Genomic DNA, 24,980 nt, shown 5'->3' with positions numbered 1-24,980 from the left:
TACAATACCAAGAATACCTCCTGTTCCTACCAGCAGAGTGGAAAACTTCATAATTCACAAAGCTTTGGATCGAACATTCAGAAGAATTTTGCTTCATGCAGTGGTTCTCAACCTTCCTAATGCCACGACCTTTTAATACAGTTCCTCGTGTTGTGGTGACCCCCAACCATAAAATTATTTTCGTTGCTACTTCATAACTGTAATTTTGCTACTGTTATGAATCGTAATGTAAATATCTGATATGCAGGATGTATTTTCATTGTTCGCGACCCACGGGTTGAGAACCACTGACTATGGAATGAATAAACTCTAAGGTAAAGACCGGATTGGTCCCACCAAACAAAGCAAGGCCTGAGGTCATCAAATTTTCCAAATAACTACATTCCAGTACAAAGTTCAAAAATACTTATAGGAATACAATATCCAAGGTAAAATTCACAATGTCTGGCATCCAATAAAAAATTGCCAGGCAGCCCTCACTGGCTTGGCTCAATAGTTGGAGTGTCAGCCCATGGACTGAAGAGTCTCGGGTTCGATTCCCATCAAGGGCACATACCTCAGTTGTAGGCACGATACTCCACTCTGGTCGAAACTCATGCGGGAGGCAGCTAATTGATGTCTTTCACATCAATGTTTCTCTCCCCCCCCCCCCCCCCCCCCCCCCCGCTTTCTTACATTCTCTAAAAATCAATGAGGAGAAATAATATCCTCCAGTCAGGATTAACAAAAATTGCCAGGCATGCAAAGAAGTAGGAAAATACAACCTATAATGAGAAGAAAAAAAATTAAACAATTGAAACTAATGCCAAAAGGATACAGATGGAAGAATTCATAGACAAGGACATTATAACTATAGTTATCGTTCTAATCCATGTGTTAAAGAAACTAGAAGAAGCCATGGCCAGATAGCTCAGTCACTTAGAGTGTCATTCCCATATGCCGAGGTTGCAGGTTTGATCTCCAATCAGGGAACATACAAGAAGCAACCAATGAATGCATAAATAAGAGGAACAACAAATTGATGTTTCTTTCTCTCGTTTTCCCTCCCTTCCTCTCTCCCTGTAACATCAATAAATTTTTTAAAAATTAAAGAAGCTAAAAGAAAGATATGAACAGAGAAACAGTGAGCTGTAGGACAACTTGCAAAATTCCTTTAGCCATATAATGTAACATGGTTAAGGGAAGTGATATCCCATCATATTTGCCATCAAGGAAAGGGTCTTATACAGATGTATACACCAGGAGAGGAGTCATGTGGTGGCATTTTAAAATTCTGCTTATAACATCAGGAATAAAGAGGGTCATTTTATAATGAAAAAGGGTAATTCATCAAGAGTTCATAGCAATCCTAAACTTTTATTTACCATATAACAGAGCTTCAAAATACATTAAGCAAGAACTGGTAGACCTACAAGGAGAAGTAAACAAATTCACATTATAGTTGGAACTTCAATAACCCTCTGTCATTAATTGACAGAACTAGTAGAAAGGAAATCAATGAGTATATAGAAAACTTGAACACTATAGAACTAACTGAGATTATAGAACACTCCATCTAAAACAGTGATGGCGAACCTATGACACACGTGTCAGAGGTGACACACGAACTCATTTTTTTGGTTGATTTTTCTTTGTTAAATGGCATTTAAATATATAAAATAAATATCAAAAATATAAGTCTTTGTTTTACTATGGTTGCAAATATCAAAAAATTTCTATACGTGACATGGCACCAGAGTTAAGTTAGGGTTTTTCAAAATGCTGACACACCGAGCTCAAAAGGTTCACCATCACTGGCCTAGGTCAATGTTAGGTTGTTGAAGAACTGCACGATTCCTGACCCACAAGGTGGGAAATTGAGTTTAAAACTTTCCCACAAAGAAAACTCCAGGCTCAGATAATTTCATTAGTACATTATTCCAAATATTTAAAAAAGAAATCAACTCTACAAAATATTCTAAAACATTGAAGATGTTAGAGTACTCTCCATCTAATTCTTTGAGGCCAGTATTACCCTGATATCAAAGCCATACAAAGACAAAAAAAGAAAACTACAGAATTATACCCAATATATCTCATGAACATAGATGCAAAAATTCTTAAAACAAAACTTTTTATTTCCCCTTCTCCTAGTCCCAAATCTGCTTCCCACCAGTATTTACCATCTTAATTAATCCCCCTGCCATAGACATTTATTTGTTCGTACTAAGTGAGTGTTAACTTTTTCTCATTTCTTCCCATTTCATCAGTTTTACTGTTTATAAAACATGTCCTAAACCCATTCACATACTGCAATCTCTGCTGCTATTTTTCTCTAAGCCACAATTGCCTCTCACCTGGCTATAGCAGTGTGATCGCTAGTTTCCATGCATCCATTATTTGCCCATTTCATACAACAGCCAGAGAGATGCTTTTAAAACATAAATCAGACCATGGAATTCCCTCATGAAAAAACCCTCCAGTGGCTCTCTAAAACACAGGAAAAAAATTTTTTTAACTGGTCACTATAGCTTACAGGGTCCTTTAACTGCTTACTATAACTTTCAGGGTCCTTCATTATCTGTCTCTTGTATCTTTTTTTTTGTAAACTTTATTGTTGAGAGTATTACAGATGTTCCCCTTTTTTTCCCCAATGCCCAACTTCACCTGGTTTCTGCCCCACCCCAGGCCTTCACCACCCTATTGTCTGTGTCCATAGGTAATGCATATTCTATATAATAAAACCCAGCGACTGAATGGCAGAACAACCAGAACAACCAGTCAACCAGTCGCTATGACGCTCACTGTCCACCAGGGGAAAGATGCTCAGTGCAGGAGCTGCCCCCTGGATGTGCACTCCCACAGTGGGAGCACCGCTTAGCTGACAGCGATGAGCAGCTGTGCCCACATTGGGAGCAGCCACTCAGAGGGCGGGTCCACAGCTGCTCGGCTGAGCCAGATGAGTGCTCCCACAGCGGGTGGATCCCCACAGGCCACACCCCTCACAAGTGCACGAATCCCATGCACCAGGCCTCTAGTATGCATATAAGATCTTTGGTTAATCTCTTCGCACTGCTCCTACCCCCCTTCCCTCTGAAATGTGTCAGTCTGTTCCATGTTTCCATGCCTCTGGTTCTATTTTATTCATCAGTTTATTTTGTTCATTAGATTTCTTGTTCACTTATTTTTATTTTTAGATTCAATTGTTGATACATATGTGTTTATTGCCATTTTGTTGTTCATATTTTTCTTCTTCCTTTCTCTTCTTCAAGAATACCCTTCAAGCCGAACCAGTTTGGCTCAGTGGATAGAGCGTCGGCCTGCGGACTCAAGGGTCCCAGGTTCGATTCCGGTCAAGGGCATGTACCTTGGTTGCGGGCACATCACCACTGGGGGGCTTGCAGGAGGCAGCTGATCGATCTCTCTCATCGATGTTTCTAACTCTCTATCCCTCTCCCTTCTTCTCTGTAAAAAATCAATAAAATATATTTTTTTTAAAAAGAATACCCTTCAACATTTCATATAATACTGGTTTGGTGGTGATGAACTCCTTTAGCTTTTTCTTGTCTGTGAAGCTCTTTATCTGACCTTCAATTTTAAATGATAGCTTTGCTGGGTAGAGTAATCTTGGTTGTAGGTCCTTGCTATTCATCACTTTGAATATTTCTTGCCACTTCCTTCTGGCCTGCCAAGTTTTTGTTGAGTAATCAGCTGACAGTTGTATGGTGCTCCGTTGTAGGTAACTAACTGCTTTTATCTTGCTGCTTTTAAGATTTTGTCTTTAACCCTTGGCACTTTAATTATGATGTGTCTTTTTTTTTTTTTTTTAAATATATTTTATTGATTTTTCACAGAGAGGAAGGGAGAGAGATAGAGAGAGTTAGAAACATCGATGAGAGAGAAACATCGATCAGCCGCCTCTTGCACATCCCCCACCGGGGATGTGCCCGCAACCCAGGCACATGCCCTTGACCGGAATCGAACCCGGGACCTCTCAGTCCGCAGGCCAACGCTCTATCCACTGAGCCAAACCGGCTTCGGCAATTATGATGCGTCTTGGTGTCGGCCTCTTTAGGTTCATCTTGTGTGGGATTTTCTGCGCTTCCTGGACTTGTAAGTTTATTTCTTTCACCAGGTAGGGGAAGTTTTCTGTCATTATTTCTTCAAATAGGTTTCAATATTTTGCTCTTTCTCTTCTCTTCTGGCAACACCCTCCTTCCCCCACCCCCATCCCCAACCCCCTGGCTAATGTGAATGTTGGTACACTTGAAGTTGTCCCAGAGGCTCCTTACACTATCTTCATAATTTTGGATTCTTTTTTCTTTTTTGTTTTTCTGATTGGGTGTTTTTTGCTTCCTCATATTCCAAATTGTTGATTTTACTCTCAGAATCCTCTACTCTACTGTTGAATTCCTGTAAATTATTTTTTATTTCAGTTAGTGTATGCACAATTTCTGACTTGTCCTTTATCATGTCTTTGAAATTCTCACTAAGATCCTTGAAAGTCTCACTAAATCCCTTGAAGTAAGCTCTCATTAAGATCCTTGAGTAGTAACCTTAGAACCATTGTTTTGAATTCTGCATCCAGTAGCTTGCCTGCTTCCATTTCTTTCATTTTTGACATGTTTCTTTGTCGCTGTATTATGGCTGCTTCCCTGTGTTTCTATGTATTAGGTAGAGCTGCTCTGTCTCCTGGAGTTGATAGAGTGGCCTTGTATAGTAGGTGTCCTGTAGAGCCCAGTGGCTCAGCCTCCTCAGTCACCTGAGCTGACTGAGCTTGCTAGGTCCACCCCTTTGTTGGCTGTGTGAGCCATCTTGTAGTTGAGCCTCGATTGCTGTTGGTGTCACTGGGAGGAACTGACTTCCAGGCCAATTGGCTGTGAGGACTAGGTGAAACTACAGTGGGAGAGCTGCTGTGCAGGAGAAACTCCTATAAAGCAGGACTTGCTTCCATGAGGCTTTGCTGCTCACTGAGCCTGCCCCTTGAGTGTGTTGCTTACTGATGTGTAGAGTTGTAATCCAGTATAGTCTGAAGCTGTCCACCGGGTGCACTGGCTCTGGGGCCCCCAGGGAGGTGCAAAGTCAGCCACTGCCTGAGGCCACCTGGCAGGAGCCACAGAGCGATCTGCTGATGGCTGCTATTTGTATTGGGCTTGGAAGAGCCCAGGCGAGGCCCAGCTCTGAAGCAAGGCAGGCTGCTACTAGTGCTGGGTCTTGGGCCTCTTATTGATAGGTTTGGGGCATGGTGATGCCAGCTGCTGCTTGTTTGAGAGATTTTCAAAAAGTCTGAGGCCATTCATATGGAAAAGCCACTGCAAACACAGTTTGGGTGGGGCTGGCAAATTGGATGGGACAAGGTCTCAGGGAATCACCAAAGCAGAACAAACAGTGTGGGTCACCCTGAAGGAAAGTCAGATATGGCTGCCAGTCTGCCCTGCGGGGGGCAGGGGAAGGGAGTCCCAGCATAAGAACAATTACCCCTGTGAACACACCCTCCCCCAGCATGGGAGAGCTGCCCCTGAGTTCCTGCCCCAATGCCATACAATCCAGTTCCTCCCCTTATGTCCCTGGGTTCCCCAAATTCACTGTCAGACACTGAAGCTTGGAGGAAGCAGGACCTTGTAAGTTCATGGCCCTTTAAGCAGAACTGCCTGGGGCTCTAGCAGACTTGGTATCATTCAGCCACAATCCCCACTGGTTTTTACTGCTTGAAATTACGGGGACTTCTCATCTTGGCTCCAGAACCCTGGGCTGGGGGTCTGGTGTGGGGCTGGGACCCCTTGCTTTTCACGAGTGGCCTCCTCAGCCAAGATATCCCTCCCAATTTAAAAAAAAAACAAAACACCACACCTGGGTGTCGGACCAGCCCGTTCCATTCCTCCTACCAGTCTTGATGTACTTTCTTTACTTCTCAAGTTGTAGGACTTCCATTCAGCCAGCTTTCAGGTGGTTCTGAATGATGGTTGTTCTGTATTTAGTTGTAATTTTGATGTGGTTATGGGAGGTGGTGAGTACTGACGTTTACCTACACCTTTGTCTTGGTTCTCTCCCTTGCCTCTTTTCATAGCCTCATTCCATGCTCTGCCTTACTTATCCACTCTTGCTATCTAGCTACCACTCTAGCTACACCCAAGCTCATTTCTACCTCAAGATCTTTGTACTTCATTCTTTGAACAGTTTCCCAATGGCTTTCTCTCTCACTTCATTCAGATACCTGCCAAATGTCACCTCAGAAAAGCTTTCTTTCATGACCCTCACTAAAATAGGGTTTTTCCCCATCGTCTTATGCTGCTTTATTTTTTTAAATATATTTTTATTGATTTTAGAGAGGAAGGGAAAGGGAGAGAGAGATAGAAACATCAACAATGAGAGAGAATCGTTGATTGGCTGCCTCCTACACGCCCCATACTGGGATTGAGCCTGCAACCTCCGCATGTGCCCTTGGCTGGAATCAAACCTGGGACCCTTCAGTCCACAGGCTGACCTCTATCCACTGAGCCAAGCCAGCTAGGGCTGCTGCTTTATTTTTAATATTCCATTTTGTGACCTGACCTTAAATATTTTTTTCTCATTATAAGATCCATGAGGATAGAGATGTTTTCTCCTTTTCAGATGAACATTTCACATGAAGTTGGAAGGAATCTGTGTTCTGCTGTTGTTGATTGTAGTGTTCTATAAATGTCAAGTAGATCAAGTTGGTTGCTAATGGTTGCTAATGTTTAAGTTTTCTGTGTTCTTACTGATTTTCTGTCTGTTTTATCAATTACTAGGAAAGGGCTTTTGAAATCTCCAACTATAATTGAAGATTTGTTGAAGTTTATTAATTGAAGTTTATTTTTGTTGTTGTTATTTGTTTCCTTTTAGCACTTAGATTTTGTTCAGTTGATTTCTGGCTTTTATATTTCTGACCTGAAGTCTTCTGCAATTATTATCTTTGTTCTTCTGTATATTATGTGTCTTTTTCCATAGCTGCCTTTAAGAATATTCCCTTTAACACTCTTTTTAAGCAATTTGATTCTGATTTCCCATATTGTGGTGTTGAGGGGTGGGGGGAGGTTTGTTTGTTTGTTTGTGATTATCCTTTTTGGGGCTTATTCTTGGATCTGAGAGTTTATAATTTTGACCAAATTTGGAAAAATTTCAGCCACTGTTTTTTAATTTCTTTTTTATACTTCTCTCAACTCCACTTTCTATTTACTTTTATGTGTATAAAATTGGGTTGCTTCTACATCTAAATTGTTATTGTAAACTGTTTTATGCTTATCTATAAAATGAAATTTTTGAACCAGACAGTTAGTTATTAAGTAGGTTTGTTCTTACCACCTTAGAATCTTAGGTCTTTTCTCTCTGTTTTCCATAATTTTTCCAGAGAATTTAACTGCTTAAAAAAATAACCATTAACTTAATATTACTAACTTAGGAAACTCATCTTAGTTCACATTATCAAACCCTCAAGATGAAAACCATCAAATTTGAAATGTTGTATCTAAAATCCAATTGAATCCACCCTGTTGGTGTTAGTATTCACGTACCCTTCATCTGGCTCATTACAGTAGATAATGAAAAGAAATACAAGTTATAGAACCACCTATTGGTGGTTTTCTGTTCTTAAATTTTATATTCAACAACAAGGTAACAGGTAGTTATTTTTTTTTCCTATTTTTGTTTTACTGTTTCCCTCACCTTTTGTTTGCCATTCCCTTCCCTCCTTTTTAGAAAGAATATGGCACTCTTATTAGGGGACAAACATTTTCCTTTTTATTTACAAAGCATGAACTTGGTTTTTAGTAGTGGTTTTGAATCATGAGAGAGAACTATTAGAGCAAATAACACGTTACATATTTTTTTAATTTGAAGTTCCTACATGATAAGGCAAAATAGGCAAGGTGTCTTCATTGGCAATATTTCATACACAAAAGAAGACATCCTGTTCCAGTTGAGCCTCATTTTAATAAGTGATTTTATCATTTGTTTCTTTTTCCCATAGGGAGAAGAAAATTGAGGGACTGAATTTTATCAGATGCTTAGCTGCTTTTCATTCTGAAATATTGAACACAAAGTTGCATGAAACAAATTTTGCAGTAGTTCAAGAGGTAAACTTATTTTCAGCTGAGTTAAGGATTGTTTAATAACAAAGAATAAATATGTAACATTTATAAAAATTATTAAATGTTTATTTTTAGTACATAAGATAATACATGTTTAAAACATGTTATTTTAATAGTAAATTTGGTTTCAAAGTTATTATTACTGATTTTCTTTCAGAATATCAGCAAAATGTACATTTTAGACTTTTTTTTTTAGGTGAAAAATTTACGCTCTGGAGTTTCTCGTGCTGCTGTGGTCTGTTTAAGTGATCTTTTCACTTACCTGAAAAAGAGCATGGATCAAGAACTAGATACTACAGTAAAAGTTTTGTTGCATAAAGCAGGAGAATCAAATACATTTATAAGAGAAGATGTTGACAAAGCCTTGAGAGCTATGGTCAGTAATGTAACTCCTGCACGTGCAGTTGTTTCTCTTATCAATGGAGGACAAAGGTAATGTTCAAAATAATCTTGATATGTCCTTAAACTAAAAATGCAGTTGTTTGTAATCTGAGGTATAGAGAAAAACTAGCAGATTCCAGTATTATTTCAGTTGAAAAACATTTATTAAATAATCTGTTTGTGATAAACATTATATTAGGTGCTGAACATACAAAGAATATTATTTTTCTAGTAATATCTACTTTTATAGATCAAGCACTAAATAAATGTTAGTGATTGAGTTTTTACTTATTTATTTTTAACTTCTTGGGGAGGGATAGGTAATGCAAATAATTTGTCATTTTAGCTTTCAAGGGTGATGAAGGTTAGGAGTAGTTTAATCATTTAGCTTTAAAGGTATACCTTTGGATCTTTTTTTCTCTCTCTTGGATATCATTTGTGCTGTCTTTTCTCTCCCCTAATTATCTTTTCTCGGGTGGTTGCTTGTATTGGGGTTGTCGGTGCCATGGGTGCATTCATGCTTTGTTCCCTTTGGGTCATGTCTTGTTAAGGTGAATATTTTTGGATTAGTGTTCTACATTCTATTTTCATCTTTCCTTTAGCATCCTATTACTCTACCTCAACTTTACCTTTATGCCAAAACTCTCTTCCTCACTTTTCCCCTTTTGTTGTCCTGGTTCTCTTACCCTATCCCTGCTTTAGATTTTCCCTATTCCTTATTTTTACCCCCTGTTAAAATTTCACCCTACTTATATATCTAATTACCAATCTCCTGCTCTAAATCCATATACACCTCTCTCTTCTCTTCACTATCCGAAGTTCTTTTTCTCTCGGTCGTTTTGTTGTTTGCTTGATTGTTGAGTATATTGGGGGTTTTTTTATGCTTGTTTATGAGATTGTTTTTCTTTTTCTTTTTCTGTTGGATTTTTTTTCTGGTTATTTTTTTGCTTCTGTTTTCCCTCACCTCGCTTGATATTAGTTGTTGTTTGTAGTTTGCATTCATCTCCAGGGATCTGTTGCTGGAATTAGTTGGGATTAATGGCTGTTCTATTGGAGTTTTCTCCCTATATAAATAGCTTCTTCCCCTCTTCTATTTCATTCTCTCTCTTTCCTCTCTTACTTTTTTTTTCTTTCTCTCCCTTTTCCCAATTTCATTTTTGCACTCTTTTTTTCCCCTCTTTTATCTTTTTCTCTTCTTTCTTCCTTATCCCCTAATTCTCTTTGATCTGGTGGTCACCTTTATTTGTGGTTATTAGTATTGTGAATACATTTGTGTTCAGTGCCTTGTGCGTTGTGCTTTGTTGTGTTGTATTTTGTGCCTTTAAATCAACGCAGCAGAGAGAGAACTACATAACCAATCACCTGGAGAAGAGAGATCATGGGGAGACAAAGAAACAGCCCACATATGAAAGAAAAACAGCCATCACCAGAAAAGGAAGTAAATGAAATGGAGGCAATGGAGGCAAGCAATCTGTCAGAGAAAGAATTCAGAGAAATGGTCATAAGGTGGATGAAAAGAATGGAAGACAAATTCAACAATATGTGTAAGAACCAAGAGGAAATGAAGAAGAACCAAGAAGAAATGAAAAATGACATCACTGCTATAAAGAACTCAATAGAAAGCATCAACAGTAGACTAGAAGAAGCAGAGGACCGCATCAGTGAGCTAGAAGACAAGGTAGAAAAAAATACCCAAGCAGAGCAGCTTCTAGAAAAAAAAATTAAAAAGCAGGAGGAGAGCCTAAGAGAACTTTGGGACAACACAAAACAAAATAACAACCGCATAATAGGGGTGCCAGAAAGAGAGGAAACTGAGCAAGGAATAGAAAACCTGTTTGAAAAAATAATGACAGAAAACTTCCCCGATATAGGAAAGAAAAAACTCACACAAATCCAAGAAGCTCACAGAGTCCCAAACAAAATGAACCCCAAAAGACCGACACCAATGTACATTATAATTAAATTGGCAAACACCAACAACAAAGCAAGAATCTTAAAAGCGGCCAGAGAGAGACAGAAAGTTACTTACAAAGGATCCCCCATCAGACTAGCAATGGATTTCTCAACAGAAACACATCAGGCAAGAAAGGAATGGGATGAAATATACAAAGTCATGCAAAGGAAGGGTCTGAATCCAAGAATACTGTATGCAGCAAGGCTATCAATCAAAATTGAAGGTGAAATCAAGAGCTTCACAGACAAAAAAGGACTACAGGAGTATATTACCACCAAACTAGCAATGCAAGAAATGCTAAAGCTTCTGCTGTAAAAAGAAAAAATAGGAAACAAAAAAGGAGGGGTAAAGAGTAAAAATGGGAGAAACCAAGATGGCGGCATAGGTTAACGCGGGAGTTTGCTGCCTCGAACAACCACTTCAAAAATACAACTAAAAGACGGAACGGACATCATCCAGAACCACAGGAAGGCTGGCTGAATGGAAGTTCTACAACTAGGAGGAACCGAGAATCAGAGGAGGCACAGTGCTGAAGTAAAATACTAAGGTGCGGAGTGCGCGCGGCGAGGGCTGGTGGCTGAGGGCGCGGTTGTCTGTTTCAATCCAGAGGGAGCCTCAGACTCAGAGCTCCAGATCCAGGCGAGTCTCTAGGGACCCAGACTCAAACGGGAGAAGCAGGACTGTCTGGCTACGGTCCCTCCGAGGTTTGCAGCTGTTGCTGGGACAGAGAGGCAGACAGGGGACGGACTGAGAGCAGCCATAACTGCTCCCTCCTCCGCCCTGTTGATCCCGTAGGACCCGCCCCGCCCAAGCCCTGCACAGAGCCATTTGCCGGATAGCCTCAGGCAAAGGCTAGATTAGCACAGCCAGTCGTCCTGGAGGTCAAATCCCTCTAGTATTAACTATAACAATCAAGGCTTAACTACAACAAGACTGCGCACAAAGACCACTAGGGGGTGTACCAAGAAAGCGTAAAAAATGCGGAGACAAAGAAACAGGACAAAACTATCAAGGGAGGATATTGAGTTCAGAACCACACTTTTGAGGTCTCTCAAGAGGCTTCTAGAGTCTGTCGATAAACTTGATGAGTTGTGCAGGAAATCTAATGAGACCCTCGATGGTGTGATAAAGGACCAACTAGAAATTAAGCATACACTGACTGAAATAAAGAATATTATACAGACTCCCAACAGCAAACCAGAGGAGCGCAAGAATCAAGTCAAAGATTTGAAATGCGAAGAAGCGAGAAACACCCAACTGGAAAAGCAAAATGAAAAAAGAACCCAAAAATACGAAGATAGTGTAAGGAGCCTCTGGGACAGCTTCAAACATACCAATATCAGAATTATAGGGGTACCAGAAGATGAGAGAGAGCAAGATATTGAAAACCTATTTGAAGAAATAATGACAGAAAACTTCCCCCACCTGGTGAAAGAAATAGACTTCCAAGTCCAGGAAGCGCAGAAAACCCCAAACAAAAGGAATCCAAAGAGGACCACACCAAGACACATCATAATTAAAATGCCAAGAGCAAAAGACAAAGAGAGAATCTTAAAAGCAGCAAGAGAAAGAAAGTCAGTTACCTACAAGGGAGTACCCATACGACTGTCAGCTGATTTCTCAACAGAAACTTTGCAGGCCAGAAGGGAGTGGCAAGAAATATTCAAAGTGATGAATGCCAAGAACCTACAACCAAGATTACTTTATCCAGCAAAGCTATCATTCAGAATTGAAGGTCAGATAAAGAGCTTCACAGATAAGGAAAAGCTAAAGGAGTTCATCACCACCAAACCAGTATCATATGAAATGCTGAAAGGTATCCTTTAAGAAGAGGAAGAAGAAGAAAAAGGTAAAGATACAAATTATGAACAACAAATATGCATCTATCAACAAATGAATCTAAGAATCAAGTGAATAAATAATCTGATGTACAGAATGAACTGGTGATTATAATAGAATCAGGGACATAGAAAGGGAATGGACTGACTATTCTTGAGGGGAAAAGGGGTGTGGGAGATGCGGGAAGAGACTGGACAAAAATCGTGCACCTATGGATGAACACAGTGGGTGGGGAGTGAGGGTGGAGGTTGGGGTGGGAGCTGGAAGGAGGGGAGTTATGGGGGGAAAAAAGAGGAGCAAATGTAATAATCTGAACAATAAAGATTTAATAAAAAAAAAAGAGTAAAAATGGCGACAAACAAGTATCTACACTAATAAAAGAGAAACATGGTAATTAGCATGCAACCGCTACCCTTTTCATTGGCTAATCAATGAGTATATGCAAATTAACTGTCAGCCAAGATGGCGGCAGGCAGCCAGGCAGCTGGAAGCGAACATGAGGCTTGCTTGCTCCAGTGACTGCAGACTCCAACGTTCCTCGCCTGCGCTGCCGGCCTCTGAGCTACAACTCTAAGAAACTATGTACTATGTTGCAAATGTAGAAGTGAAACAAAACCCCAGAAACTAGCTTTCAGCCTGCCAGGATCTCAGAGCTGAAGTTATACATTGTTTCGATTATAGAATGGCAAACAAACCAGATACAAAGCCTCAGAGCTAGAGCCAGAGCTAAAGCTGGCCCAGAATAAAATTTTAAAAAGAGAAAAAGAGAGGGCACATCTGAAGTCTCCTTGAAGAGTGAATGTCCCAGATTTGACCCTTCCCTTTGTAATCTTATTTGTCATTGAGATGGTTTAGATCTAATGGTTTCAAACTTGCCTGATTCAAGCATTTGATTTCCCTGCATTGTCTTCAAGAGCAAATTTAGAAGCAGAATATTTCCATGGGAAACTAAATTATTTCTCCCTTGAGTTGCATTTTGCCAATTCCTGCTTCAATACCTCTGTACCAAATCCTAAAATAGAATGATCAATTCTGCTTTTTATCTGTGAAATTAGACCCTATGAAGCCATTATTCAGCACAAAGGAAGCTGGGGCACATGTTTACTCACACTGAGGCAATCCAGCCCCTGAGAAGGCACCCCAAACTTTTGAAGCAAAAACAGGGATCTGGGGAGCAGATGTTGCTTTCTGCCCACAAGTGAGCAAATCCATCAAGAGGAACCAGGCCTCTGAGCATTTATCTGAACTCAACAAAAAGGAATTCAGTCAACAAACATTTACTCAGGTTCCTGCTCTGTGTCAGCTGCTAGAATATCTGGTCTACCGAGTCATGGTTCTGACCTATAGACCTATGAGAATGAGGCCCCAACAACTTACATACTGTGAAATTTTCCCAGTGTTAGTATTACAGGGAGATTTACTCAACACTGAAGCTGCCTATTTTCTGATAGAAAGATGCCTAATGCATTAGGAGAACTGAAGTCTGGTTTTTCAAAAGGTTTACTTAGCGGTAATTTGGGATGGCAGTGAGATATTGCTGAAGGCTATCTGGTTCTGTGACTATGAACTTAGACTCTGGAGCAAGACTCCTGGGTTCAGGTCCAGCTCTCTACCACTTACTCGCTGAGAGATTGTGAACACGTTATCAAACTTCTTTGGTTCTCAGCTTACTCATCTATAAAATGGGAATAACATTAATACCTTGCTCACAACAAACTTTAGTTTGCTACTAAAATTATTAGATGAGTAAATACATAAAGCACTTAGACAAGTGCCTCGTTCTTAGTCTGCTGTTATATCCAGTGGAAAGGGAAGGGTGTAGTGATGGAAGTGATGCATCTCAGGGGTGGGAGGAGTATTTGATCTACAACCTTGTTTAGAATTTCTGGTGATTGATGATAGAAAAAACAGACTGATTTTAGTCCAGTTTGCTATGGTTTTTATATTACCTAAAGATAGTGCACTCTCTATTGCCTGCATCTGGGGCAAAGTGTTCCTACTCCTCACCCCAAACCCATCCACTGGATACCATAGTACCAATTGCTACACTTAAGGAACCCCCCTCCTGCCCGCCCCCCCCCCCCGCCATTTCTTATCAAGATCCTTGGCATTTAAATTATAGGCTGGTGACAATGTACAAAAGGGATTTGCTTCAGTAACTGACAGTCTCTAGGTACAGTGCCAATTCCTTTACATGCCATGTTTCATTTCATCTTCACACTAATTTTATGAGGCAGATAACTAATAATCCCCATTTTATAGATGAAAAAACTATAGTTATATTGAGCAGCATTCCTCAACCTTGGTACTATTGACATTTGAGGCTGGCTAATTCCTGGTCATTGTAAGTTATTTAGCAGCATCCCTGGCCTCTCCCCACTAGATGCCAGGTTGAGATAAACTGTCAGCTGTGGAAACCAAATGTTCCCTGATGTGACCAATGCCCCCAAGTGTGTGTAAGGCGGAGTTAACCCCACTCCCCACCCTAGTTGAGAACCACTGCTAAAGAAGATAAGTGATTTCCCATCTTCTACCAGCTAGTAAGTGGTAGGATTGAGATATTAATTCGGGAGTCTTAACCATGATGTACTATTACTGTCAAGCAGGATACCATGCACCGGTTACCAATCCTGCCAGAGGCCAGTCCATCCTTGTTGCTTGACACAGTCGCTGCAGGGAAGAAACATCTGCACAGCATATGTTTCAAGGGACCTGGCATACTGTTCTTAATATGTTTGTTCCCCTTCTTAGCGCTATGAGGGCCACCTCCCCTAAAAAGGTTGTTTCCCCAGGTGGGGATTTTTCCCTGGAGTTAGGGATTAACAGGACTAAGGAAGGGAATAAATCAGTAAAACTCCTTAACTAAGTGCCAGGCGGGTAGTTAATCACCTTAACTATGAACAATCATAGTTAAGCTACATAATCTTTACTTAGGATAATCTCCTTCAGTTACTTCCTTGTAGCTTAACAGAACAGTATAGTGACCTTGGAATAGCCCTTATAATAGAACACAGAGATTAACCTAGACAAGCTTAAAATCAACAGAATTAGATAGAGACAGGATTTTTGGCAAAGGTCAGATAAACTATGGAAATAAAACGAGGAACTGTAGAAGGTTACCCAAAACATACCATGATGTGATTATAGAGGCATGCTTATAAGATCAAATGGTATAAATACAGATGTAACAGGACAAAAAAAAGAGAACCTGGCTATGCTGATCAACTGAAAAAAAAATAAAATAAAAATAAATAAATAAATAAAAAGAGAAAAAAAAGGAGCAGTTGGGAGCTTCAGTCAACAACTGTCAGCTTGAAAGCAGCCCTCAGACCCTCACCCAGACTGGCCAGGCACCCCAGTGGGGACTCCCACCCTGAAAGGTGTGTGACCAGCTGCAAACAGCCATCTTCCCCTCATCCAGGCTAGCCAGGACCCCACCCTGATCCAGGACACCCTTCAGGGCAAACCAGCCGGCCCCCTGGCCTCTATCCTATAGTAAAAGGGTAATATGCCTCCCAGCACCGGGATCAGCGGAGCCGCGGGGCCTCTTGGCACCAGATCAGCGTGACAGGGGGCAGCGCCCAAACTCACTGATCACCCTGCAGCTCTGTGTGTGACAGGGGACGGGGCCAAAATCTCCCTATCCGCCCTGCTCTGTTCGTGACGGGGGAAGGCGCCCCAACCCCCTGATGGGCCCTGCTCTGTGTGTGACAGGGTGCGGCGCCCCAACCGCCCCCCCCCCCCCACGGGCCCTGCTCTGTGTTTGACGGGGTAGAGCCATAACCTCCCCATTGGCCCTGCCCTGAGTGTGACAGTGGCGGCGCCCCAACCCCCTGATCGGCCCTGCTCTGTGGGTGATAGAGGGCGGCGCCCCACCCCCTGATCCGCCCTGCTCTGTGTGTGACACGGGGCGGTGCCCTAACTCCCCTATCGGCCCTACTCTGTGCGTGACAGGGGGGAGTTCCCCAAACCCCTGATTGGCCCTGCTCTGTGCATGACAGGGGGTGGCGCCGCAACCTCCCCATCGACCCTGCCTTGAGTGTGACAGGGGCGGTGCCCCAACCCCCCAATCGGCCCTACCCTGAGCATGACTGAGGGTGGCATCACAACCTCCCAATCTGCCCTGCTCTGTGCATGACAGGGGGCAGCGCCCCAACTCCCCAATCAGCCCTGCTCTGAGCCCGACCAGGGGCTGCACCTAGGGATTGGGCCTGCCCTCTGCCACCTGGGAGCAGGCCTAAGCCAGCAGGTTGTTATCTCCCGAGGGGTCCCAGACTGCAAGAGGGCACAGGCCGGGCTGAGGGACCCCCCCCCCCCCCCCGCTCCCCCACCGAGTGCACAAATTTTTGTGCACCGGGCCTCTAGTCTATCAATAATAACTTTAAATGTAAATGGATTAAATGCCCCAATCAAAGGACATAAGGTAACTGAGTGGATAAGAAAACATGACCCATATATCTGCTGTCTATAGGAAACCCACCTCAGAAACAAAGACGCACACAGACTGATGGTGAAGGGATGGAAAAAGGTTTTTCAGGCGAATGGAAATGAAAAAAAAGCTGGGGTAGCAATACTTATATCTGACAAATTAGATCTCAAAGTGAAGGACATAAAAAGAGATAAGGAAGGCTACTTCATAATACTAAAGGGAGCAATCCAGCAAGAAGAAATAACTCTGATAAACATATACGCACCCAATATAGGCGCACCCAAATTCATAAGAAAACTTCTGGAGGAGATCAAGGGAGAGATTGACAGCAATACAATCATAGTAGGGGACTTTAAAACCCCACTATCACCATTGGACAAATCCTCTAAACAAAAAATCAGCAAAAAAAATCAATCCTAAATGACTCACTAGATCAGATGGAATTAATTGACATCTTCAGAACATTTCACCCCAAAGCCACAGAATATACATTCTTCTCAAGTGCACATAGGTCATTTTCAAAGATAGACCATATATTGGGTCACAGGCAAAGTCTCTTCAAATTCAAGAAGATAGAAATCATATCAAGCACCATCTCAGACCACAATGGCATAAAATTAGAAATCAACTACAATAAAAACAATCCAAAAAAATCAAACACATGGAGACTAAATAGCATGCTATTAAACAATGACTGGGTTACCAGAGAGATCAAAGAAGAAGTAAAAAACATCATGGCAACAAACGACAATGAAAACACAACAATCCAAAACCTATGGGACACAGCGAAAGCAGTCTTGAGAGGAAAGTTCATAGCTCTACAAGCCTACTGCAAAAAACAAGAAACAACGATAATAAATTACCTAACCCTACAACTCAAAGAGTTAGAAAGAGAGCAACAAGAAAAGCCCAGTGTAAGCAGAAGGAAGGAAATAATAAAGATCAGAGCGGAGATAAATGACATAGAGACCAAAAAAAACAATACAAAAGATCAACAAAACCAAGAGCTTGTTCTTTGAAAGGATAAACAAGATTGATGAACCTCTAGCCAGGCTCACTAAGAAACAAAGAGAAAGGACCCAAATAAACAAAGTCAGAAATGAAAGAGGAGAAATAACAACAGACCCCACAGAAATACAAAGGATTGTTGAAAAATACTATGAACAACTCTACTCCAACAAACTAGACAACCTGGAAGATATGGACATATTCCTAGAAAAATACAACCTTCCAAAACTTAATCAGGAGAATCTAAAAATCTCAATAGGCCAATAACTATGGAAGAAATTGAAGCAGTAATCAAAAAGCTTCCAGCAAACAAAAACCCGGGGCCAGACGGCTTCACAGGGGAGTTTTACCAAACATTAAAGGAAGAACTAAAACCTGTCCTCCTCAGACTATGTCAAAAGATTCCAGAGGAAGGAACACTTCCCAGCTCATTCTATGAAGCCAGCATCACCCTCATACCAAAACCAGATAAAGACAACACAATGAAAGAGAATTACAGGCCAATATCCCTCATGAACATAGATGCCAAAATCCTCAACAAAATTCTAGCAAATCGGATCCAGCAATACATCAGAAAGATCATACACCATGACCAAGTAGGATTTATCCCGAGGATGCAAGGATGGTACAATATCCACAAATCAATAAACGTGATACATCACATAAACAAATTGAGAGATAAAAACCACATAGTCATATCAATTGATGCAGAAAAAGCATTTGACAAAATCCAACACCCTTTCTTGATAAAAACTCTCAGCAAGGTAGGAATAGAAGGATCATACCTCAACATAATAAAAGCCATATATGACAAACCCACAGCCAACATCATAATCAGTGGGCAAAAACTAAAACCATTTCCCCTAAGAAAAGGAACAAGACAGGGATGCCCCTTCTCACCACTCCTGTTCAACATAGTACTGGAAGTACTAGCCATTGCGATCAGACAAGAAGAAGAAATAAAAGGCATTCCAATTGGAAAAGAAGTAAAACTGTCCTTATTTGTAGATGACATGATACTGTACATAGAGAACCCTAAAGACTCCATCAAAAAATTATTAGTCTCATGCCAAAACCGGTTTGGCTCAGTGGATAGAGCGTCGGCCTGCGGACTGAAAGGTCCCAGGTTCGATTCCGGTCAAGGGCATGTACCTTGGTTGCGGGCACATCCCCAGTAGGAGATGTGCAGGAGGCAGCTGATCGATGTTTCTCTCTCATCGATGTTTCTAACTCTCTATCTCCCTCCCTTCCTCTCTGTAAACAATCAATAAAATATATTTAAAAAAAAAATTATTAGTCTTAATAAATGAATTCAGCAATGTAGCAGGATACAAAATTAATGCCAAGAAATCTATGGCATTTCTTTACACCAATAGTGAACTTACAGAAAGTGAGACTAAAAAAGCAATCCCATTTACCATCACACCAAAAAAATTAAGATACCTAGGAATAAACTTAACTAAGGAGGTAAAGGACTTATATGCAAAAAACTACAGGACACTGAAAAAAGAGATAGAGGAAGACATAAACAGATGGAAGAACATACCGTGTTCATGGATTGGTAGAATCAACATCATCAAAATGTCCATACTACCCAAAGCAATCTATAGATTGAATGCAATCCCCATCAAATTGCCAACAGCATATTTCACAGATCTAGAACAAACGTTCCAAAAATTCATCTGGAATGAAAAAAGACCTTGAATAGCTGCAGCAATCCTGAGAAAGAAGAACAAAGTAGGTGGGATCTCAATACCAGATATCAAGCTGTATTACAAAGCCACTGTTCTTAAAACAGCTTGGTACTGGCACGAGAACAGACATAAAGATCAATGGAATAGAATAGAGAATCCAGAAATCGACCAAACCACTATTCCCAAATAATATTCGACAAAGGAGGCAAGAGCATACAATGGAGTCAAGACAGTCTCTTCAAGAAATGGTGTTGGGAAAATTGGACAGATACATGCAAAAAGATGAAACTAGACCACCAACTCACACCATACACAAAAATAAACTCAAAATGGGTAAAAGACTTAAACGTAAGACGGGAAACCATAAAAATACTAGAGGAATCCACAGGCAGCAAAATCGCAAACATATGCCGAAGGAATTTCTTCTCTGATAATGCTCTTAGGGCAATGGAAACTGAAGAGAAAATAAACAAATGGGACTACATCAAAATAAAAAGCTTTTGCACAGCAAAGGAAACCTTCATCAAAACAACAAGAAGGCCCACTGCATGGGAGAACATATTTGCCAATGATATCACCGATAAGGGTTTAATCTCCAACATTTACAGGGAACTCATGCAACTTAACAATAGGAAGATAAACAACCCAATAAAAAAATGGGCAATGGACCTAGATAGACACTTTTCGAAACAGGACATACAGAATGCCGAAAGACATATGAAAACATGCTCAAAGTCACTAATTATACGAGAGATGCAAATCAAAATGACAATGCGGTATCATCTCGCACCCGCCAGAATGGCTATCATCAACAAATCAACAAACAACAAGTGTTGGAGAGGATGTGGAGAAAAAGGAACCCTTCTGCACTGCTGATGGGAATGCAAACTGGTGCAGCCACTGTGGAGAACAGTATGGAGTTTCCTCAAAAAGCTAAAAATGGAACTCCCATTCGACCCAGTGATCCCACTTCTAGGAATATATCCCAAGAAGCCAGAAACACCAATCAGAAAGGATATATGCACCCCTATGTTCATAGCAGCTCAATTCACCACAGCTAAGATTTAGAAACAGCCTAAGTGCCCATCAGCAGATGAGTGGATTAAAAAACTGTGGTACATCTACACAATGATGGGATACTACGCTGCGGTAAAAAAGAAGGAACTCTTACCATTTGCAACAGCATGGATGGGACTGGAGAGCATTATGCTAAGTGAAATAAGCCAGTCAGAGAAAGATAAATACCACATGATCTCGCTCATTTGTGGAATATAGAGAACAACATAGACTGGTGAACAGGGACAGATCTAAAGACAGAGAAACAGCAATCAGACTATCAATCCACAGATGGAAAGTAGGGGAGGGTGGGGGTAAGGGGAAGAGATCAACTAAAGGACTTGTATGCATGCATATAAGCCAAACCAATGGACACGGACAACAGGGGGATGAGAACATGAGTGGGGGGTGGGGGGGTAAGTTGGGGGTTAATGGGGGGATGAGGACACATTTGTAATACCTTACCCAATAAAGAAATTAAAGATAAAGATAAAGGTATACCTTTGGAAAATTGTTTATACATCAACTTTGTTTTAATTCACCATGTTTCCTTATAGCCATTTACACATTGCAGTAAGAAGATGTACAGCCCAGCACCTTTCAGATGTAGTGGAACTTATGGAAGTGGAGCGTATTTTATCTGGAACAAAAGATATGGCTGAACGTATATTACCAGCTGCTGCTAAGTTTGCTCAGGACAGCTCACAAGAAACCAGGTGAATGGTTGCTAATAATATTTGTTGAATCTCTTAGTATAAGAGCTTAATATAAAGAAACAAATGTTTAAAAAGAATGAACATTTTTTTAAATGTACAAGTGGTATACCCAGGGATTGGTGCTGGGGGAATGGTTTTATTTAACCAATTTGTAAATGATCTTTGGGGAGTGCACAGTGAATCCTCCAGATTTACAGATGGCACTGCAATACTTCTGTGTAGTAAGATGCCATGCTACAGGGATGAACTGCATGAAAATGTCACAAGACTGTATGAATGGGCAGAAAAGTGGCAGAAGAACTCCATTGTGAGAAATGTAAAGTAATGTATTTAGGGAGAAATTATATATTTTCCAAGCAGCCAGGTAAAATCAAGGAAATCGGTGCACATAAAAAATGGATAGCATACTAACTCCAGAAACATGAGATATCTGTACTTAGAAAATTCCATGAATTTCTAATTGCTATCTGTACTTGAAGAACAAATTTATGAAGGTTAAGAACTATCAAAGGAAAATGGCAAAATAATTAAGATATGGATGGTACAATAGGTGTAGGGGTGACAGAAATTTTGGATGTAGTCAGAAGCCTAGGTTCAATTCCTAACTCCAATCACTGTTTGCCCTTAAGCAAGTTACTCAACCTCTGTTAGCTTTGTTTCCTTGTCTATAAAATTAGAAAGGTTAGACTGGGGATTGATAATGCCCCACACAAAATCTAAAAATTTATGGCAGTTATATATGAAGTTAGATTAAAAGGGGAGGGGAAATAAATAAATAAATAAATAAATAAAATAAAATAAAAAATAAAAGGGGAGAGGGAGACTCCTGAGTTCATAGAGACTAAAGTAAAAAAGGATTCAAATTTTTAACATTTTAAGATGCTCATTACTTGAGGTAACTGGAGTTAATCTTGTGGGAGTCATTATATCAAAAGCTAATAATATAGAAGGTAACTATGTTAATTTTCTATTACTGCATAACAAATTACTACAAATATAGTGGTTTAAGTCAACACAGATTTTTTTTTTTTTTAGCTTACTGTTCTTTAGGTTAGAAGTCTGGCATGGCTCAACTGCTTCCACTTAGGGTCTCACAAGGTGGAAATCAAGGTGACCACAGTGCTGGACCCTTACCTAGAGGGTCTATAAAAGAATCTGGTTACAAATTCATTCCACTTGTTGGCCAAATTTAGTTCCTTGTGGTTATAGGAATGAGTAACCATTTCTTTGCTGGCTGTCAGTCAGGGTTCTCTCTCAGTTCCTTAAGGGTAAGAACCTGACTTCTGCTGCAAGCCATAGAGAGCTCTCTGCTTTTAAGGGCCCATGTGATTGGATTAGATCTAGATAATTTCCCTATCCTAAAATCATCGGTGCCATATAACATAATCCTGAAAGAGCAGGACATCCTGGGGGAACCATTTTGGAAATTCTACATACCACAGTAATGTGCAAAACAGTTTAGGAGGGTTGGATCCTAATAGACTATTTAGGAACAATAAAAGATAATGGTTGTTTTGTGTCATAACTTTTTCTTGATGGCCTAGTAATTCTTATAATCCATTTGTCACTTCCTAGATTCTTATTTGAAAATTTAAAATTATAAAATGTTTACAAATTTCCAGTTTTAATATTTCTCACATTTTGTGTTTCTGTTGCTTTCTTACTTGGTTGTTTTAGCCACTCCCAAATTAGGTCCTCTGGTAGACCTCTTGTCTTTAACATTCTGGGGATTGATAATCCCCAGAAGTTAGAATTGTTTGTTGAAAGTAACTGATTAGGAGCGACCTATATGGATATAGACCTAATTCTGGTTGTGAGGAGAGAAAAGGTAATTTTTATTCTCTTATATACCCTTTCAGTAATTTCATTTTTTTTGAGAATCTGTTGATATATATGATTCTGAGATCATCCTATACCCCTCCCCCTCAAAAGCACTGCCTTCTCTGGTTCTTCTAGTCCCATATACATATCCTAAGTTATAGGCAAAAGTATAACTGTAATTTATTTGGGGGCCAAACTTGCTTGAAAAATAAAATATGGTATTGTTATGAGATACTGTATGATCTCTTGGTCCAAAAATATTTCCAATATGCACTTCCATGATATTTGAGTTTCTACCATTAGACTGATAGCTTAAGGTATTATCCTAAAAGAAATAGTTTAAATTCATATACCATAAAAATCCTAGTTTGGAGAGCATTACACATTCATTAATATACCAACCATGACTTATCAACTAACTTTGGGTTTATTTTAGGTAGCAGAGAATAGGTTTTTGACAAATTGGATCCCAGGTAAGTTGTGACTAGGAAAAAAATAGAGAGAGTCAGAAATACAGAACCAAGGGGAGTTTGACTCAGGTCAAAGCATCTAACAAGCAGATGAGCAGCAGAAGGACACTGGGCAAGGAGCCCAGAAAAAAGTTAAGAATTATCCTAATTCATAGTTTTGCCAAAGGCCATCCTTGATATGGACCCTAGGGTGCCTGAAAAATAGACTTAAAGCTTTTGGATCCTCATGTCTAAGGACAGATATTGAGCTTGTTTAAGACATGTAAAACTATTTACATATTTCTCAAATATCTATAGGTATTATGGTCGAAAGATGCTTTTCCTCATGATGTGTCATCCTAATTTTGATAAAATGCTTGAAAAGTACGTCCCATCTAAAGAGTTGCCATATATTAAGGAATCTGTTAAAAGCTTACGACACAAGGTATGTAAAAAAAGTTTAATATAAACAACTGTCAAAGCAAAGTTTATTTGCCCAGCAAGGTAAAGGATAGAAGTAATTACTTTTTCAATTGTCTTTGTTGATCATTTAGAATATATCTACAGGAGTATTTCAGCAACTGCAGTGCTAAGTAGACATCCATGGTGTCCATAAATGTTTACTGAACAGAAGCTTGATACTGGGTAGGATGCAGTGTGGTTTATTGGAGTTACAAGACTTGGGTTTGAATCAACTATGAGAATTTAGCAAATTAAAATATATAATTTTAGACACATTTTTTAAAAAAAATTTTTATTGATTTTAGAGAGAGTGGAAGGCAGAGAGAGGGAGAGAAACATTGACATGAGAGAGAAAAATCAGTTGCCTTCAGCATGCACCTCAAACCCACAACCTGAGTATGTGCCCTGACCAGGAATTGAACTGGTGCCTTCTCAGTGCATGTGATGGTGCTTAACCAACTGAGCCCCATCAGCCAGGGCAGGCACATTGTTTCTTTAACCAGAATTTTTATTTTTATAAAATGAGGGTAATAATGTTTATTATGCTGGGTGCCTGCTTTATTTACCTTGTATGTTTCACTATTAGAGCTCCCACCACACTGCAGAGCTCCTTGAGAGGAAGCCCCAATCTCCTGATAAGTAATAGAAGGGATTTAGAAATCTCTGTGCAATGAGTGGCTCAAGGAATACCAAGTAAATTAACACTTGGAGTGCGGGAAACAAGTTAAGTCGGCTCGCGTGAATTGCGCGTACTCCGCGGGAGCCGGGAGCCGTCTTTAACTCGGTTCATATAGATTTGCGGTGGAGTGCGGGAAACGTGTAAACTCGGGCCGATTGTAACTGCGTATTACCAAATATTTGTTTGTAATCCACCCTTTTGGTGGATGGAACAAAACCAAAAGACAGAGCCATCTTATATTTTGGCGGGAAATTCACCCGCACTCCAAGTGTTAAAATGTGAAATTGTCTTGTAGAAATGTATTCCATTCACATACTAGTTTTTTTTTTTTTAATATATTTTATTGATTTTTTACAGAGAGGAGGGGAGAGGGATAGAGAGTTAGAAACATCGATGAGAGAGAAA

General features: G+C 40.2%; 1 protein-coding gene across 2 annotated transcripts in view; it reads left to right on the top strand.

Moving 5' to 3' along the window:
* Positions 1–24,980, top strand: part of TOGARAM1 (TOG array regulator of axonemal microtubules 1) — a 118,023-nt gene that overhangs the window by 73,557 nt on the left and 19,486 nt on the right. For both annotated transcript variants that reach the window (XM_070431685.1, XM_070431695.1), the window contains exons 14-17: positions 7,967–8,072; positions 8,284–8,519; positions 21,006–21,164; positions 23,753–23,879. In XM_070431685.1, the coding sequence (XP_070287786.1) occupies positions 7,967–8,072; positions 8,284–8,519; positions 21,006–21,164; positions 23,753–23,879 (628 nt within the window). The remainder of the gene's footprint in view (positions 1–7,966; positions 8,073–8,283; positions 8,520–21,005; positions 21,165–23,752; positions 23,880–24,980) is intronic.

This window comes from Myotis yumanensis, unplaced genomic scaffold (genome assembly GCF_028538775.1).
Source record: "Myotis yumanensis isolate MYYU_CA2020_CCGP unplaced genomic scaffold, mMyoYum1.0.hap1 SCAF_1, whole genome shotgun sequence".
NCBI classification, from domain to species: Eukaryota; Metazoa; Chordata; class Mammalia; order Chiroptera; family Vespertilionidae; genus Myotis; species Myotis yumanensis.
The sequence above is the reverse complement of the archived record's forward strand: the minus strand, read 5'-3'. Positions and strand labels throughout refer to the sequence as shown.